Source organism: Mchenga conophoros, linkage group LG1, assembly GCF_057382185.1.
Source record: "Mchenga conophoros isolate Kocher_MC1m ecotype Shallow Benthic linkage group LG1, M_conophoros_male_GT1.1, whole genome shotgun sequence".
Classification (NCBI taxonomy): domain Eukaryota; kingdom Metazoa; phylum Chordata; class Actinopteri; order Cichliformes; family Cichlidae; genus Mchenga; species Mchenga conophoros.
This window is the reverse complement of record NC_140526.1, coordinates 34,631,423-34,652,130: the sequence shown is the minus strand read 5'-3', so window position 1 is coordinate 34,652,130 and position 20,708 is coordinate 34,631,423. Positions and strand designations below refer to the sequence as shown.

Below are 20,708 nucleotides of genomic sequence, written 5' to 3'. Positions count from 1 at the left end.
TGGCATAGCAGGAGAGAATAAGTTTCTGTCTGTAATTAATTTTAACACTGCTGTCTCGGTGCTGCTGACATAGCTACTGTAGCGCTACAGAGAAAAAAAAGTGAGCAATCCATCTCTTACCTGCTTTCCATCAAATTTGAATTGGGTGTATAAGGGAGGGGGGGGGGGTGGCCTTCTGGACTGACAGGACAGGTACTCTTCAACTTCAAGGACAATTTTCAGAAATCCACTCTAACTCTTAACAATGCAGCACTATGCAGCATTTTGAGTTAAGCTATCAGTTGATTGTCAGAAAAAAACTGCCTTGGCAGGTTATTTCCACTTACAAATCATCATCAGCACACTGATTTATGCAAATGTCCTGAAAGTTACAGAGGAAGTGTTCTGAGTTTAAACTTAAAAGTCTGCATGTCTGTCTACAGAAGGGTAATACACGCAGCACTTTAATTGGCTAGATTATATTTGATTGAGGAAAAAAATGTGCTTAGAATGTGTTTTCCCTTCAAATAGCATTGTCTAACATCGATACAGTTCACTATTACTACTGTTATTATTATTATTATATGTGATCACAAAGTTGTATAAAGCTTGTTCTGGGCTCCCTCAAGTTAGGTCAAAGGAAACTGATATCCACCAGGTCCTTAACACTGATTAGTAGCCATAGTGATTCTAACAGTGGTAATTCTAGTATGTATTTATGAATAGTGGTTGTAACATTCAGCACTGACAGCATATAATGGCACTATTTCCGGTTCAGTATTTAAAAAGGGCATTTGCTGACCAATGCAATACCAATCTACTAAATTTGGTAAACCTGTTAATTAAACAAAATTGTGACCTGTATAAAATGAGTCAGTAAATACAGGATGTAGATAATTAAAAGAGCCTTTGGCCTGATTAGTGATTTAGAGCAGCCATTCCCAAAGTCAAGAGCGCTGCGGCCCTTCCAAGATATACTTAATTTCAAACAGAATTTCTCTTATTACTTGTTACTGTGTCCCACACTTTGGGACAAACAAATTAACAGTGACCAACGCCCAAAGGTAAAGGCTTTAAAGTGACAAAGCTGGAGTTTGTCTTCATGCCGTGTGACTATGCTATTTTAACATGCCCTCCACTCGTGCATTCATCAAGCACTCAGGAGCAAAGCTCAGCAGTGGAGCAAACAGTCGGTTTTGCACAGCTTGCCTCTCGACCTTCTCTAACTGTTACTGTAGAGCATCACGAATGAGGAACACCACCTGCAGGTGTGCTGACTCGTGCTCCACCTGAGCCTCACGGCTGCAGTTGAATGGCGAGGCTGAGAGGAGAAACGTAGGGGGAAGGGGGGAGGAATTCACAACATCTTGCTCGTGAGGTGGTCGTGCTTGAAGCCTCCACGCCTGGATAAACCCCATCAAAAGCGCATTAGCCCTCTATTCTCCCGCCCCCTCCCTCCCTCCACCTCACCGCCCCTTCCTTTCCGTCCTTTTAACCCACCCTCTCTTTTCATGCATCCCCCTCCCCACCACCGTATAATAGTATCTGGACGGGCCACGCGGCTCGCTGACACATAGCCAGGCGAAAGAGGAGCGATGATGAATTGCTCCCTGTTGGTGTTATCCATGATGATAATTATTAATTTTCCCCCTGTTCTTCCTGGAGAATGGGGGCCGGAGAGCTGCAGTCTTGCAGAGCCTCCTCTGTGGGCCGCCAAGAATCCCACTGTCATCACTTATCACAGACAGAGCCGGGGCCCAAGGCTAAACGCTGATGAAAATGAAAAGCGCTCGTTCTGATTTGTCCTGTTTTTGGTGTGTGGTTGTGTGTGTATGTGGCTCTGTGCTTCCTCTCCTCTGTCTTATGTTTTTGATCCCTTTTTGTCTTCATCCCCTATATGGTAGGAAACATAGGCTTTTATCTGATTTCATAAGATGTCAGGTATGACACAAAATTTTTTTTGTTTAACGCCAAACAGGACAGCTTTTTTCCAGCAAACACCTACTATTTGCTACCTGCTTAGTAGATGGAGCAGTCCATCTACTGGTGAAGAAAATTGTAACATTTAGCATAGAGATCACTGTTTAGCATGGGCGGCGGTCTTATATCGGTCGTTATTAGCTATTTGCTCGTTGCCAGTACTGGTACCATTAACTGTCGATAAATGTAAAGTAAAAAAGCAAAGATGTGTGAGAAACGCCATTCAATCATGTTATTTATGAGTGTTGATGGTGTATAGTTTGTGCACATGAGCGTACTCTTTAGTGTCCCTGATGACCACACACGTGTTTGGAATCTGAGCAAAGTCAGGAAGTGTGTGTGAGCAAGTTATCGGTGACAGCATTTGTCACATTATAAGCTCATAAAACTGACATAAATGCTGAGACCAATACTTTTATCAAAATATCGGCATTAGTATTTGTCTTAAAAACGCTATATGCCGTGCTGTAATTTAGTATCCTTCCCAGTTTTTGGAGAAACTGAGGAATAAAGAGAGAGATTACCATGCTTAAATTCATCAGGTGGACAGAGACAAGGCTCAAAATAAATATGGGAGTACATGGGCAAATATTTGCCCTCTGGCTAGCTATAACAACTCTGTAATCTGTGACATGATGCCTGTTGTCTGTTTAAATACTAAAATAATTTCCATTTCAGGGAATTCACCTTTTTTTTTCCATGCGAAAATAAACTTCTTTTTACTGTTTTCAATACCCATCTGAAGTTGAACTTTCAAGCTTTTACTAAGTCATTTCGGACACCCGGATAAGTTTGATAAGTTCTTCTCTTCCTCTTTAATTAAAAAAGTGCTAAAACATGTACAAATCAGGTGAGTCATCCAGACCTCATTTGATCTTCTTCTGTTTTATTTATGAGGCTGTTACATCCTGTTTTTTCAGTTGCGATTTTAATGGGGCTCTGAGCTGCTAAGCTGTTTGTGTATTTGCAAGTTTCTCTGGCCTAAATTTTAATTGCCCGTCTCGCTGGCTGTGTGAAAGTTGCACAACGCAAGAAGTGACAATCAATCTCGCTTATGAGGCATTGTCATCGACGAGGCGTGATGAGGATGATCTCTGCCTCTCTGGCTGAGAGAGGTGAATCTGCTCTGCCTGACGAGTAATTACAGCTAATTTCCTAATTACCTGAGCAGCGAGCTTTTCTGTAGCGTTCATTAAAAGCCATAATTGCATTGGGTTGACATGCTCTTTTATCCACTTTGGGTTCTTTTCTCACGGTTTAGCTGCGACTTGCGGTGCTGCCCCTGCCTGTCTCAGTCGATAAAGGTTGATTGAAGCCTCGGTGCGTGGAGTTTATTGAACGCAGCTTCTGACAGCAGCATGATTATCAGGGTTGCGTATGTGTATTTTTGAGTTTGCTGCAAATACTTTTAGTATTGCAAAAAAATCTGAAATTGTTTGGAGAGTTTTACAGAAGCTGTGAACAGATGGTACTGTATTTTATGTCTTGAAAGAAGAAGCAGCATTCCCTCTGGCATTTAAATGGTTTCCCCATCCTCCATTCCCCATCTTCCATTACCTTGCAGTTTTTGTCTCCCTACCTTTTGTCTGTTTTCCTACCTTTACAGCTTCCTTTCCTCTCTTCTGTATACTATTTTCCTCTCTTGCATTGATTCAGCTCTTCTTTGTCTCAGAGAGCCGGCCTCCAAGTTGTCAGCTGCATCAGGATTAAAAGCTATTAGTTCTGCATCATTGCCACTACAAGTGCGCTCCTGAGATTGATAGAGTGGCTTTGTTCCTCCAGTGGGGGCAGATATGAGAGGAAAACAAACCTGGGGGGGGTTACACCTCATATTTGACAATGGTCACCTAAAGACTTTCCCTCAGTTTGTTTTTCAGTCAAATGTGTTTATGGCGCTGCAGGACTACAGAGCATGTTTTGGAGCAAAAACCACACTTCCTTGCTGGTTTTTAGTGAATTTACACAACTGTAAGACATGTTAAAAGCTCATTATTGGACCAGAGATTTTTCAGATGTCCGATTTCCCTTTTCCTTGTGGGAATTGTTGATTTAAATTCAAATGTATGGAGTAAAGCGTCATTCATTTTCCTTAACCTTTCCTTTTCTTCTTTTCCTGACTTTTGAGATTTTTTTTTTTTTTACATTATTGGAACACTGCCACCAAAATAGCCACCTTTGATAATTTCATATAACAATCTAAGGTATATATTTTTGTTACTGTCAGCAAATTTCGCCCAGTGTTGCCTCATGCGGTAATTTGTTTCTTTTGTCCAGTGACAAGTCTCAAGCGAGGTGAGAGGGAGCACGCGGGGACATGTTGTTGACTCAGCCTAAATGAGAAAGCAAGTTGTTTTTGAGAAGAAGTGGGGCTGAAGAAAATAGAATGCAGTTCCCATACAACTCATTTTGATATCTACTATATGTAAGCTGGCATTGCCACTGTGGCTCTACAGACCACACACTAGGGCTGTGCAATACTGCACACTGGCCCTGTAAATAGAGGGCCAGTACTGCCGATACCAATACCAGTGGAGAGCAGTGTGTCGTGATTCATGAGATGAATCATGTTCAGTTTTCAAATTCTGAACATATTTTAATGACCACCAAGTTTGGAGGCCTGGAATGTAAATATCCATCTGATCATGTCTCTGTCAATGTCTGTGCTTTAAATGTTCTATAGGCTAGAAACAAAATAGAAAGTCAACACAAAAAGGTTCAAACATTTTTCATTGTGCATGTTTAAGGTTTATTTTATATTATTTTTTAAATTAATGCAGTTTAGTTGGCTTCCTACTAAACTTAGTGGCAGTATTGATCAAAGTATCGATCCTATCATGCTAGTATTGATCCAATAGCAATACCAGCCTTGATATCAATACTATTGATACTATTGATATTTGCATCAATATGCCCAACTCTCACACGTAAGAATAACATGACAAAGCTGAATTGCGCTTTCTCCTTTAAGGAGCACTTTAAACACAAAGATAAGGGTGCATATCGAAAGTTTTTTTTTTTTTCTCCCAGTTTGTTTTTACTGTCTTGTTCTTGAACACAGTCCTTATCATGTGGCTCATATTGCTCATTAATATCTCGAGACATGGTCTGCCTCCAGCCTCGTGCGCACTCGCTCTCTCAGCTCTGCATGTCACCGTTGCAGTGTAGTCAAACAAATCCAGGGGTTTATTGTACTGTCACATTCTAACACACCCCTCATATTTCATTGCAGGCAATTGTGGGCTACTTTGACATTTTCTTCGACAAAGGCTGCAGCAACAAGGTAAGCAGCGACCGAGCCATTTAACGGAAACTCAATTATGTTCACGCTTTAGCGTGTTCCTCCTCCCTGAGGCATTCGCTGGCAATCGACGGGCGTCCTAGCCGACTGCTGATACAAGCACTTACCCAGCAGAGCCGGCCAGTTGGAACAGGCGATGCCAAGCTGTGTGAGCAGCACAGACACGCCTTCTGATTGCACTTCCTCTTTTACCTGAAACTCAAGTTGCATTCTATTGATTTGAATTTCAGTAAGATTCTGTTTATTGTACATACTCAGCTATAAATGATTCAGAGACCAATAGCTGTAAGAGTGGGTCAGCTTTAACAGAAACTCACCTCACCTTTTTTTTCTTCTTTCTGTGGCATATTTGACAGGAATCAAAAAAACATGGTTTCCTCTTTTGAAATAGTTTCACATTAATGCTAATTTCGTTCACAAAAATCTGGCCCTATAAATAGATTTGAAGTCCTTAAGCATTCAAATGTTTTGTTTTTTTGCACAATAATACAAAATGACAAAGTGATCCTCCTTTATAGAAACTCAGTACTGACTTTAGGATGCTCTGCTAATGTTTTTTCCCTCTCCACATTACTAGGTGATGTTCTCCACTGGTCCTCAGGTCACAAAGACACACTGGAAACAGACCGTGTTCCTGTTGGAGAAACCTGTGTCTGTCCAAGCCGGTGAGTCAACACTTCCCTGAGAAACACTCTACGACACTGTGCAACGTTTAGTGCTACTGTCTACTCAGTTCAGTTTAATTTTTTTTACTCTTATTTACATATTTTATAGGCAGGTTTGCATTTAATATTCAGGTGTGGTAATTCTCATGATATCATTTCACTCTTCTGGACCCTTTGGGGTGCGTCATAGCGTGTTGCAGTCAGTAATCTGTCTGTGGTGGAGATGTAGTGAGGCTGGTTGACACCCATTATCCGTCAAACACAGTGACAGCGAGGGATCAAAACAAATCGCATTCAGCCATCAGAGGCACCATGTAAAACTTCATCTGATAGCCAGCTGCAGGCCTCTGAATCATGATATGTTACAAGGGAGGCGTTTTGTAACTGGCCAGTCAAATATCTGCGGAATCGCTGTATCAGCACGTTAAAAGACAGTTAACTGATAGAGCTTGATGTGAGTCGTATTTGTATGATTGTTTATGGAAATGACTTTCTTTAAGCCCAATCTCCACCAAACTGAACTGGACGTCTTGTCCTGTGTCTTGTGTTCACTAACAGCATCATACAGTGATTCATCTAATAGCTATATTTTTTTAAATATTACAGATTTCACTTCATTGTGAGGACACTGACGCAGAAGTACATTATTAGAAGACATTTTGTTTTATGGTGTCATGTGTGTCCATTAGAATCACAAGCAGATGCCCACGGCAGGGTACTCAGAGCCATTATGCTATCATGTCAAGGCCCCTTGTGGTGTGGCTCTCACACTTTACAAAATGCCATCAGTTACTAAACCCTCATATAAGCACAAAAGTGTGACACAAGCGTGACACAAGTGTGTCAGTGTGTTTGTTGTTGTGAGGACATTTATTTCACCATTTATTTTATTATATTCACTTAAACATTTCCAAGTTTAACGATCACAAGTAACCGTACAACTCTTAACCTAATTCTAACTATATCCCTAAAACTAAATCTTAAGCCTCAACTAGGTTTAAAAGGTGTTTCAAAAATTGAGGGCTGGCTAAACCTAAAATTTCATCCCTCAGATAAAGCTGGCTCTCCAGTGGCTGGCAGTAAAGGCATTCTTCCTCAGTTTAACACACAGGGGTTTTGCTGTTAGAAAACAAAAAGGAAAAACAAAGTCAGATCACCTTATTAAAAAGTCTTTTCATCTCAGAAATGGTTGAAGAATTTGAAGGTTCCAGCATGTTTTCCTTTTCAGACATGGTGCTGATTCTCAAACTCAACCAGCCAGTTCTTTTCTCTTTATTGTAAAAGAAACGATTATTGCTGCTAGTGTTGCATTCAAAAATGGTATTCCCGTCACAGTATATCAGTTTATATACAGTGGTGTGAAAAAGTATTTGCCCCTTCCTAATTTCCTGTTTTTTTTTGTATGTTTGTCACACTAAATACCAGACAAAGATAACACAAGTAAACACAAAATGCAGTTTCTAAATGAAGGTGTGTTATAATATAAACTAAGTGTGGTATATCACATCTTGGGACAGCTGAGTTTAATTTCTCTAGCCACACCCACACCTGATTACTGCCACACCTGTTCTTAATCAAGAAATCGCTTAAGTAGGACCTGCCTGACAAAGTGAAGTAGACCAAAAGATCCTCAAAAGCCCGACAACATACCAAGGAAATTCAGGAAAAAATGAACAACAAAATAAATGAGATATCTTAGCTTGGAAAAGGTTATAAAGCTGTTTCTAAAGCCGTGGGACTCCAGCCTACCACATTGAGAGCCATTATCCACAAATGGCAAAAACATGGAACTTTACCGGGGTGGCTGGCCAGCCAAAATTCACCCAAGAGCACAGCAACAATTCACCCAAGGGGTCATAAAATATCCCAGAAAACATCCAGAGAACTGCAGGCCTCACTTAAGGTTAAGGTCAGTGTTCATGTCTCTACCATAAGAAAGAGACTGGGCAAAAGTGGCCTGCATGGCAGAGTACCAAGACAAAACCACTGCTGAGCAAAAGGAATGTAATGGCTTGTCTCAGTTTTGCCAAAAAACATGTTCATGATCCCCAAGACTCCCCAATATTCTGTCGACTGACAAGACAAAAGTTTAATTTTTTGGAAGGTGTGTGTCCCATTACATCTGACGTAAAAGTATCACAGCATTCCAGAAAAGGAACATCATACCAACAGAAAATATGGTGGTCATATAATGGTTTGGGGCTGTTTCGCTGCCTCAGGACGTTGAAGACTTGCTGTGGTAAATGGAACTGTGAATTTTGCTGTCACCAAAACATCCTTAAGGAAAATATTTGGCCATCTGTTTGTGACCTCAAGCGGATTTGAGTTCTGCAACAGGAAAATGATCTAAAACACACCAGCAAGTCCACCTCTGACTAGGCCACTCCAAAGTCTTCATTTGTTTTTCTTAAACCATCAAAATCCTGATCTAAATCCGATTGAGATGCTGCGGCACGACCTTAAGAAAGGTGGTTCATGCTCGAAAACCTTCCACCGTGGCTGAATTACAACAATTCTGCAAACATGAGTGGGCCAAAATTCCTCCACAGCCATGTAAAAGGTTCATTGTCAGTTATCGCAAACGCTTGTTTGCAGTTGTTGCTGCGAAGGTTGGCCCAAACAGTTATTAGGTTTATGGGGGAAATCGCCTTTTCACACAGGGTAGGTAGGGTAGGTTTGGATTTTTTCCCCTTTAATAATAAACACTTTCATTTGGAAAAAACATTTTGTGTTTACTTGTGTTATCTTTGTCTAGTATTTAAATTTGTTTGACAATATGAAACATTTAGATGTGAAAAACATAAAAAAGAAAGGGAAATCAGGAGGGGGGTAAACACTTTTTCACACCACTGTAATACATAATGTCTGGATGATTTCACATTTATTACTGCTGTAAACTCTTTCTCTCTATGTTATCATAATGGGAATCATGGATATGTCTGCTGAAGTGGGAATGGATGAGCTTTGAGACTGGCTGTCCACTCAGTGGCCAGATATCAGACTTAGTCTGCTGTAATAAATGACCTGTGTGGGGACAGAGCCGCTTGATGTCCAGCTACTCCTAGCCGTGCTCAGCCTGCGAGGCCAGCACCCAGGGTGATAAGAATGTCAAAACTTCTGATGCTGCACAGACGCTATCACGGGCTTTGCATTATCCTAGGGAAGATAAATGCATCAGAGAGAGAGCAGAGAAGAATAGTATGCTAAAACAGAACAGAACTAGGAAGCTGCACAGTGATACCAAGAAGCATTATGCACCAGATTTTTTCACATAATAGTGCATGACATGGTCATGTGAAAAAGAATAGTGTGAAAAACACAAAAAGTTCAACCCACGATTTAGTAGTCTGTGGAACCTTTAGCAGTAATAATTTTAAGTTTTACTTTTCTGTTTAATTTTGTCAGTCTAATACATTGTTGAGCAATGCTGACCACACTTTTTTTTTTACAGTGTTTTCTCATTTCATTGATGTTTGTTGTCATTAATTTATGTACAGCTCTCTTACAGGCCTACTACAGCATTTCAATTATGTTACAGTTAGCATTTTGACTGGGCCACCTTGATTTTGTTTTTTCCTTCTTCAGCCAGAGATTTGTTGCTATGCTAAAGATCATAGTCCTGTTGCAGCAAGGCTGTAGCTCTCAGACAGATGGCCTGACATTAGACTGAAAAATATCTTAATCAGGGGGAGTTCATGGTAGGTGCAATCACTCCATGTTAACCAGATCCTGTGGCTACAAAACAAGCCCAAATCATCACCCCTCCTCTATCGTGCTTAACAGTTTGTATGAAATGTTTGTGGTGATATGCTCTGCTCTTTTTTTAGAGAGAAGAGATTTTGTCCTGTAGTATGCACTGCAAGGCATATAACACCGCAGATCATTTTTACCATCTGAAGCAGTGCCATCCTTTAGAGCATGCACAATGCTAGACTTTACTGTCCCATCCCTCTCCTTATGCCAAAAAATGAAGAGCGACAGCGATAATATGAATGTATCAGCCTATTTTTTGGTAAAAGACATGTTGGTAATAAGAATAGTCAAAAATTAGGTCTAAGGTCCATCTCAGGTGAAATCTCAGGGCACAAAGTGAAATTCATCAGAAATGGTCCACCAGAGAGTGACCTCAGACTAGCAATATGATCATGAACAGGAGATCATTTAAATCAGGTCAAGTTTTTTTTTTTGAGGCAGAATTCTGTTTATTTCAAGTTCAAAGATTTAAGCAGCACCAAAACTGTTCTATGGGCTTATGACAAAACAGGGCTTCATTATTATTATTATTAGTAGTAGTAGTATTATTATTTGTGTGCATTTTTGTAGATTTCTAGATTTCAGGAAACTAAAGAGCCGATTTCCTTTAAATATGCGGTGTACATTAATGCTTATTATCATGTGTGTTATCATGTTTTTGGGACCTCCAATAAACAACTATCCTGTACACAACCGGTGAACACCAAAAATGTAAAAAACCTCATGTGCCAATGGCCAGTCTGTTCACAGACTGGCCATTGGCAGTCTGAGCATATTAATGTCAGAAAATCAAACAGTAACATCTACAAGCTGACAGTTATAGTTTTTGCTAATTTGGGTTAAAAAAATTACAATTTAAAACGAAACAGCAGATTTGAATATAAGTCTGGAAGGCAGCTGGCTGGTGGTGTGTCTAGGTATACTCCTCTTTTGCATGTGCTGCCATCAGCTTCTGGCTCTGGTAATCCTTCATAGGATGTTACCTTTCCTGTAGAAACTTCTGAGCTCTGGTTATTTTTGGAGTGTAATGGATATGACTACCTCTAGAGGCCACTAGACCAGTTTGTAGACTTAAACTTGTTCATTCCTCCCACCTCTACACATGTTCTGTCTCACTCTGGTCTTCTTTGATCAGTGCCTATTTTACCTAGTCCTGAATTATCTAGAAGGCATAATGTCATGTTGCACCATTAAACACACAGACACAGATGTGTTTGTAGCCTGAGCTTTTTCAGCCTAGAAGATTCTGCCTCAAATTGGACAGATTAAGTCCATAAAGATCCATCAGTTTGTGCATGCGTCTCAAGCTTGAACCGAGCAGTGCAAGCAGAAAAAGTTAAATGGAAGAATAAAATGAAGGGAGAAGCAGGTTATTGATGTGCTTCCTCTACCCCAGCACCCTAACGGTCTCCAGCCTCCTCCAGGGGCTGTAAACCAGAAATGGAGTTTTTAACAGCATTCACCGGCTGCCTGCTAGGCTCCCATGGTGTACTTTTACAACACCCATATACACACATTCTTCTTTACACACTGAAATGCACAATTGTTTTTGCATAGTTCTGTACTAAACTTCCCCTTAGCTGTAAGAGAAAACTTTCTAAAGTTACCTTGAAGATGATAAAAGTCTCTGTTACACACACATACACACACACAATGGCCTCTCCTCTCGGGTTATGACTGAGAAGCACTTTTAGCTCTGATTGGCCGAAGTAAGGGCTGAGCATAAACAGCCAGTGGTTGTGTTTCATATTGGCTCAGGCTGTGGTGATTTATCGTGGCGGGACCAAATCTTATTTGATGTGTTTGTACGAGGTGCAGCAGTAATTAACTCTAAGGCCGCACTTCTGTGGGAGGCCCTTGCTCAAGAGAGAGTAGGCACGCAGCAGCCTGGAACAAAACATTGCTGCAAATCCTCCCGACTGGCAGCGTAATAAATTAAACAGAAAATCATTTGTCATGCTCTGGTGTGTTTGTGTAGCTCTAGTATTGAAGAGGAGGGTCTGTTTTTCACAGTTTTACCTGCTTAATGTTCACTGGAGAAAGGTCACATTTTCTTCTTTGCCTTTTTTTTGTTTCGGTCCAAGAAAGTACCTTGAGCTGAAGCAGTGCCCTGGTTACGTGCTCAGAGCTAGTCAGAGCAGCTAAAACATGGGCGTGCATCATCATCCAGGCTTTCATTGGTCAGTCAGGTAGTCTTTATTCCTGCCCCCATTTTCATGACTCACATCGTGTGTCCTGAGTGGAACCGTAGCTCTTCCAAATATCCTCACCCCTCCCTCCCTGCCTCACCTCTCCAGGCACAGTTTAAACACCTCTTTACCTCCTCAACCCTCCCCCTCTATCCTGTTTGAACTCTGAGGGTCCTTGAGCTGTCGAGCAGCAGTGGCCGAGCTAAGCTTAAAGTTCTTCAGGGTTGTAATTCAACACATGGATCAGTTGTGAGTGTAGACCGGTGCTCGGGATATACAATCCATCATCTCTGCACCTCTGCCTCTTCGCTGTGCGCTGAACGAGACCTGAGAAGCAGAAAAGGATTAGATGAAAGCAGATTGGAGCATAAGGGAGTATGCCAGAGAATTGTGAGTGAAATGTAGCTATGAGCATCACATCAGTGTCAGGTGAAGTCAGCTGCTGTGGCTTGCCCTTTTGTATAAAAATATACATCAGGATGACAGAAGGATCCCCAGAAGCTTTAAGAGTGAACATGTGCTTGAAATGAACTATTTTTAGCTCTGTTGTGTTGCTAAATTAACTGTGCGCGCGTCCCTCTTTATACTCTCTGCGACTTTCCCTCCTCTCCTTGTATTCCCTTTCTTTACACTTTTAGAAAAAGATTTTTAGAGGGAGATGGTGGTACTAGTTCTACAGGAGACTACAGGAGTGCTAAGTGAAATGTGAATGACAACAGTTTAAATGAATCACATATAACTCTGGTGTAATTTCATGGAGAAACGCTGCACTGGGCTGACATGGGCGCTTTCTGTGGGCCTGGTGGTGCTTAATGATACTGGCACGGTGATGTATGACATCGCAGTGAAAGCCCGACACCGTTCCCCGACTCATTTCCACACATGGTTAACTCTTTCTCCAAGGTTCTGAACGGCCAGTTTACTGAAAGCACGAGGCCCTCTTCCACTGGGAGTTTGCACTGACTGATTACAGCAGAGCTGCTTGCATACACCATGACTGAAAAGACACTCTGTCATGGGTTGTTTGTATGCTGCAATACACAGCTGACATTAGACGGACAGCTTAGAGAGCATGAGTCTTTGGTCACAAGACATTTTTATTTTCCTTTCAGTGCTGTTTTAACAAAAGGTTACCAAAGGTCAAGCAATTATTTCTTTGGCCTTTATCAACCTCTTATCAAGTGAAGTTTGACTGCAGCCTCCCAAAACCACCACACTCCATCACAAGACTACCAGTAAGGCAAAACCCAGTCCTCTAGAAACTTATGGCTTAGGTATATTCAGTTCCTAAAAAACAAGGATAAGGAAAGAGAGTTTGTTTCATAGCTATCATTGACTGATTTCTAATGGTTTTCTTTATCAGCTTTAGATTGTGGAAATTGTCTCATTTTATAAGTCAAATGCACAGAGACCAGACTTCAGCCTTTGTAGAGACACAGGAAAAGACAAACTAGGCATGTGTGTCAGTGACCTTTTCCTTCACGGTTGGGTAGTTTTGCTTCTATATTGTTGACCGATGACCAAGTTTATTAAGTTGGGGGTGGAGTCGGGGGCAGAATGGTGTCTTTCAGTTTATTACTATGGGATGTATCTTGTTTTCAGGTTTGCAACATTTCTGTGTATTGTCTTTTGTAGAAATCTTTTGGTAAAGTTTTATTAGTTATAAAAAAACAAACTGGATGATTGGCATGAAAAAAGAACATTACAAAAGTTATTAACCAGTGTAGTAATTCAATTTTATTTTATTTTTATACCACCAAATCTAAATAACGGTTGCCTCAAGGCGCTTGATATTGTAAGGTAAAGAACCTACAATAATACAAAGAAGACAGAGAAAACCCGAGCAATCATATGTGACCCGCTATGAGTAAGTGCTACAGGCAACGGTGAGAAGGAAAAACTCCCTTTTAACAGGAAGAAATCTCCAGCAGATCCAGGCTCAGGGAGGAGCGGCCATCTGCTGCGACCGGTTGGGAGTGAGGGAAGGAAGATGTGCTATGGAAGAGAGCCAGAGATTAATAATAAATGATTAACTAACTAGTACAACTTTATTTCCTAAAAAGGTTGCGATGCTGTTTAAACCCTTTTTTTTTCTGCCATTCACAAATTAGAAACAGATCAAGGGCAACAAAAGACTGGACGAGCTGCTGAAAAATACCTGTTGGAACATCTGAAAATTAATTTGGTTATTTGTTGATGATCTTTGGGTCCTTAAAGGAGCAGCTTTAATAAAACAATTGGTGCCTAGCTCAGCTACCATAGGGTGAGATGCGGGGTAAACCCTGGAGAGGCCACCAACCTGGCGCAGGGCTAACACAGAGAGACACTCACACCTATGGGCAATTTTAATATATAAACATATGCTATCAACGCACAGTTAAAAAGAGAGCATTTCCAGTAGGATCAGTGTGCACTATTGCACATGGCATGGGTAACTTTACCATCTGTGAGTGCTGGTGTGTTAATGCTGAATGATATATGCAGGTCTTGGAACAGCATCACTCCCTTCAAGTGACTGCTTTGCTTATTTTAGTAAGACAGCACCAAACAATATTCTCCTCTAAGATTTCTTGTCATGTGTACTTTTGGTTTGGTTACTTGTTTTTAAATACTCTTTCTGAAAGTGATTCAGTAATAAGGTTGTAATAAACTAGAAAGTTTTCACCACTGTTCTCTCCCAACATAGCAGTGGCCCCCACTTTCCACACCCAAATATGGAATATTCTTATGTTCCATTACAATTTGTCACACAGTGGTTTTTGTTTTTGTAAAAGCCCCCACAGAGAAACGCCACGGCTGTTTGCCCTCCTTGTAGTGAAGTGACAGCCCCAGAGCACAGCACCAGCAGCAGATTCTGTGACAGCACCGTTGGCATGGAAACGAGTAAGACATGACAGCAGCGATGGCGGACAGTTTGCTGGAGAAAGCTCCACTGTCAGCATTTTCTCTCGTCGTCCTCCTCTAACCTCCAGCTATGTGGAGCGCGCAGCATGCGGAGAGGAGGCAGGCCGGGGATGGAGAGCGTGAGAGGATGCTTGTTTGCCATTTGGGTAAACATTCATTTACCTCCAGCAGTCAAACGTGAAGTTAATCAGAGTGATTATGCGTCATAATCAGCAGCGCCTTCTCACAGCCTCACCGATCACTCGTGCATCGCACTGTAGACGCGCTGCCTCCTTGCTGCCATCTGGGGATCGCGACACATCTGCATTCATACACGCACGCTCACAGACAATCTTGCTTATTAACATACATTAAACCACATTGCCTTTACACACATCATCATTTCTGTAAGCGACAGTGCGTTCAACTCATACTGCAAAGGCCTGAGCTCAGCAGCACTGTAGTGCTGCAAGGCATCAGGAAGACTTGTTTTTATGAGCAGTTACTCATTTCTGGTTTACTATGGACACACGGATTGATTTCAGTCTAATTGTTTTCTGTCTTTTGATTTATTCATTCATTTATTTATTTTTTATCAGTGCATGATATGTCCAGTTTTATTTCCCTGAAATTTCTATAAGGTGAATAAAAACAAAATCCACACACATCAGTAGTGCACTTGAGCAAATATGACATATGTAGCTGCATGTATACTTTATAGCATTTTGGTGTTTTGGTGTTTCTTTGTTGTTTGCTAACACTATAGAATGTAGAAAATACTGAAACACTGTCCCTCTTTTACAAAAAATGCTCTTTTTTTTCCTCTCAGTTTTGGTTCAGTGCTTTGGGACTTCCTGCCTTTGTTAGTAATCCTACCTGACTAGAATATATTAAGACAAACTGATGGTAAAAATCTTGTCTTTCTTTAAACTCTGAGTTTCATTTGCAGATTTTTACGTGGTTTTTGGCTGTAACTGTTTATATTTGATTTCTTTTAATTCATATTACTTCAAAACTGATGATTTACTGTAATGTGTCTTATTAACAGCCTTTATATTTTGAGCAAAGTTCTACTTCTTGTGGAAAGTTATCCCTCAGGGGTAGATTTCAGCTCACAGATGAGTTAATGATGACGCATCCCTTCAAAGAGAAAGAGGGAGAGACCCTCCAGTTAAATGTGATGAGACTTCAGTATAAAAAGGTGTACTGTACTCATATTTCGCTGTCTTTGATATTTTCTTTAGGGGAAGAGCTTCAGGGAAAGATCACTGTGCGCAAAAACAAGAAGGATCCACGCTCACTGTGGGTTACCTTTGAACTCCGAGACAGGAAGCAGACTTATAGCCTCCAATAAGGACAACCATCACATGGTCCTTGCCACGAGTAGTTCGAAAGAATTAATACCTTAAGTGTTTTAAATGTTGGTATTGTTCTTGGCTTTTGAAATAAAACATACTGTAATATGAGATTTCCTCCTTGTCAGTGTCTTTTTGTGCACATTCAGTGTAACTACACAAAAATGCACATTCAGCGTGACTATGTGTTTATTTTTACACATACTGCCAAATGCATGCTGTTGAAATAGTAACTGCAAATGGTTAACAAAGGATCAAGGCTTCTTTGCTCTTTGTGCACTTAATTGTTTTATTTATTTAATTTTACCTTGATAAAATTGACATTTTCCCATTAGAGTAAAAAATGTTCATTTTCCACCTTTAATGTCCATCTTTTTTTTTTTTTCCCTCACAGTTATAGCTTCAAGTCTGTCATACTGAAACAGGAGCCATCACACCAGCCACAGGTTCTGTGGACATTTAGCGCAGGTTTATCTGGGTTAGGTTTATGCCTGAATTTACTCTTCTCTCGGTTAGGATGAGTGTCACTGTCCCTGCTGCCAAGAATCAAGCCCGTAGCATCATATTACCACCAGGAACCATGTTTTACAGATAGCTATAGACACTTTTTGAGTTCATCACTGCATCAGACCTGTTGCCACAGATTTCCATTCCAGTTTTGGTGTAATTTGGTATACTTCAGCCTTTTCCCCTCCCTTTCTTAATGATGGCTTCTTGATGGCCATCCTTCCACTGAGACCATTTCTGATGAAGTTTTGGCCGCTTTGGCCTGAACATACCATTTAAAATTTGTTCTTTACTAAGTTGTCTGTTATTTGCGAACACAGCATTGGTTCATGCCTTAAGTTATCTTTGTCAATAAGTCAATAAAACGAATTACAAGTCTGAAGCCCAGAAATCAAGATGTAAAGAAAAAATGAGTGACTCAAAGTTGCTTGAGTTCTACCCAAAAGAGTTTTTAAGATTTATCTTATAATATAATTAGAATCTTTTTTTCCTGGGGTAATCTTGGGTAATCACTGTGCTTGTGGAAACCATCACAGTCATCTTGTAGTTCTACGGTGTTCCATAGACATCATGACTCAGTGTGCACAAGCAGTGTGAATGTTTGCTGCCTTTAAAATACATCCAGACTTTTATGTGTCACAGAGGGTCTCAAATCAAATTCAGTCAATGTTAATCAAGAAGCACAAAGTGGAGCACCAAAGGCAGAGCATATTTTTATAAAGAAAAGATTTCCATTGGGGATCATTAAGTAGAGGATATCAGCTGGCCAAACTCTTGTCTAAACCATTTAAAGTCAGTTCAGCAATCAGAGAGGCTGGATATTTTTCTGAAGCCACTATACATGCAACCTTGATGTCTGAAGATTGTTTAACAGTTAAAGACAGCGTCAGGTGCAACCTTAAGTCTTTCTCTTCAAATCCGCAATTTTACTAATTTCACTAATTCTTCAAATCATCACTCACATGCATCTCTGCCTCATCCAAAGGAGGCTGCTCTTTGTTACAGATTGTGTGCACTTGCCAGGTATCCCTCCTTATTGTCCTACTTTGAGCTGTGTGATACCTCAGCAGGGGCATCATCCATCTTCCGTGAGTTTACTGGGACAATGCAAAAATGAATTTAAGCTTTAAAAAGGCTGACTGAAGCCTCTTTACATACTTCACCGAGCAGGTCTGCTTACAATTACCCCCCCCCCCCCCCCCCCCCCCCCCCCCCCCTCCGAGAAAGAGGAGTCATCTGTGAGGGGAGCAGCGGACTCTGGGCCTGGCTCCCTGTCTTAATGATGATTTGACGGTCACATTTCTACCGCTTCCCTGTCGTCTCTGGCATTCTATTCCTACAGTGTGCTGTACAAGGTGACATCAAACAGGGCGAATGCTTTTTTTGTGTACATGTTTTATTTTTTCTTGCAAAGTTGGATTCGTGGGATTTTGGTTGCGTGGAGTCAGCTCTTTAACTACGCTCCATTCAGTAGTGTCATTTTTGGCTGGACTGCGAGGGACCTGCATCTAGAGACTTTTACGGAAATCGTTCAGCATCATTCCCACATTTTCTGCGGTGTTGTTTCATAATAAACAAGCACTGATGTGTCCTTTGATAAAACTGACGAAAAAAAGAATTCACAAAGCTGGCACCGCCGTGATTAAAAGCCTTAAAAGAGCCTAATAACGCGCCTTTGTTCACAATTGATTATGTTTATTGTCTCACAGCCTGTGCCATTCGTTTTCTCCACATTATTCTGTAAAAAAATGACGCTCATTCTGAGAGGTAATCAATTTTGTAAATCTATTGCACTTAAACGCTCATTTACAAAGCAACATATTTATGACACATTCATTGCTTTGGGTTGGATCACTGTGTCTGAAATAATAATGAAAACGAACGTCAAACAGAAGGAGAAAACAATCCTGAAGCTCAAAGAATTTTCTTTACTTACAACGAAATAGCTCCTTAAATGAAACGAACCCAATTTATTTATAAACACCTTGGGGTCTTTGTCACTGGACGAACTTGAACTGCAGTGTGTGAAGGCTCTGTCAGGGCCGACTGATGAGGATGCTGATAATGGGAGTCGTGCGCCTCGGCATGACCCCCCCCAGCTAACCCCCCTCCGCTGAATCACGGCTTCCCAGGCGTTAGAATTGGTGCGGCTTCTTATCGCTCAGGCGACAGGGGGAGTGATCAATTAATTACAAGAGCTCACATAATTAACGAGCACGAGGAGACACTCGGCGAGAGGCAGTTCACATCCTCCGTTAGGATGCAGTCCGCTCAGAGTAATGAAAAAACACACACACACACACATATATATATATATATATATATATATATATATATATATATATATATATATATATATATATATATATATATACATATGCTGACACAGTAGAATTTAAACAGTTGCAGGATGTGACGCATCTAATGCGCACTTTCTTCACTTTGGTGCGCGTGTGCAAGTAGTGTAAACCACGCTGTTTCTAAAGAAAATACAACAAACCGGGGTCTTTTTGGCAGTGGGCGTGTATGTGCGCGCGCGTGTGTATGTGTGTCAGTCCGCGCGCACAGCGGTCTCTGGAAGAGGAGCAGAAATCAATTACAATTATTCTCTGTTGACAGTATAATTAAACTCAAGGCTGTGGCTAATACAGCCGCTCCAGACTCTTATCTGGAACGGACGGAGATTTACAAGCGCAAGCAGCCCGGCGTGCATAGCAAGCGAAAGGCCCCGAGTGAGACCCTCGCGTGTCCTGCTGGTACCACACCGATCACAGCGGGCGAGCAGAAACTGCCCCAAACTTCCCCAGCTGTCCAAAATACATAAATAAATTAATAACTTAAAAAGAAAAAGAATCAGGGCATTAAACGGACATTTAATGTACTAGTTTATTACAGCGGTTCAGATGACGTTTTTAAAAGCGCTCCGAGTGCTTAGAGAAGAAAAACGCCATAACGACCAGTTCACAGTATAGCAAGTTAGTTTAAAACATAAATTATTATTTTCGTTTATTTATTTTATTGTTTTTAGAGGCTCTTTGAGATTTATATCGCATGTTAGTGAACGCTACCTGGTTAAACAACGTACTTGACTGGCAGCGACGCACTAATTATTTTTCCGTTCACTGGGATTGACCTGACTTGACTTCACTCTTGTGAGCAAACTTATGTCCACGTTGCCGGAAAGGATCAAGAGGAGCCAGTTTGGCTTGTTTCCGACACAGTTTACCACCCGTCCCGTGGCCTTTGTTTTCATTTAAGCTCATAATTAACGCTCCATTCTTAAATCATCAGTTCACCAGTGGGGTTTTAGTTTGGGGGTAAAACACAACTCACGGGACACGTGTACAGCGAGATTCGGAGAATACGCAATGCAGTGTTTTAGACTGTACAGTATGCCCCCCTCCGCCTCTTTGGGGTGTCACTGCTTCCAGTGCAGGCTCCAGTGGTTGGCTCCGGCTCCCCTTAAAACACGTGACTTTAACTTAAAAAAAAAAACAGAAATCTTCTTGCGTAAGACTTTAACAAATGAGTAGCTTTGTCAAGACCTCGCCCACTTTTTTTTCTCTGTATTTGATCAGTTTCCTATTGGTGACGCACGAAGGAACGTATAGAGCCCAGAGCTTTGTGCGTAAAACCCGCCAAGTGGAAAAACTATTTATAGTTCAGGCCATTTTTAGCACATGGTGTATTCCACCCATACAACTTCTGAAAATGTGTGTGTGTGTGTCTAATTGTAATTGTTGAATGTGAATTTATGAGAATAACTATAAAGAACTCCCTCATCTTTGATTGTCAGCTTAAGGCACAGTCTTAGTTTCTTTTCTGTAAAATAAAGTATTTGATGTTGCTACGCTAATTGGAACTACTGGCTTATCCTGGCTCAGCACAATGCAAACATTACTTAGGCCTCGGTGCGCTCCAGTCTATTCAAATTCCCCCCAATAATTACCCAAACCTGGAAATCTTTATCCAGACAAGCCACGTGAGATCAAGTGGGACGCTCCCCTGCATGCGTGTAAACATCCCACACTTCCTTAGAGACAAGTGTATTAATCAGGTTTTGGAAGGCTCTGTCCGGCGCTCACGCATTCAACGTGCG

The 20,708-nt window shown here is 41.1% G+C and overlaps 1 protein-coding gene across 1 annotated transcript in view; it reads left to right on the top strand.

Annotated features, from left to right (window-relative positions):
• Nucleotides 1-16,230, top strand: part of prmt3 (protein arginine methyltransferase 3) — a 62,837-nt gene extending 46,607 nt beyond the window's left edge. The window contains exons 14-16 of the mRNA XM_085276014.1: nucleotides 5,189-5,239; nucleotides 5,835-5,922; nucleotides 15,992-16,230. Of these exons, the coding sequence (XP_085132140.1) occupies nucleotides 5,189-5,239; nucleotides 5,835-5,922; nucleotides 15,992-16,101 (249 nt within the window). The 3' untranslated portion in view covers nucleotides 16,102-16,230. The remainder of the gene's footprint in view (nucleotides 1-5,188; nucleotides 5,240-5,834; nucleotides 5,923-15,991) is intronic.
• The last annotated feature ends 4,478 nt before the right edge of the window (nucleotides 16,231-20,708 follow it).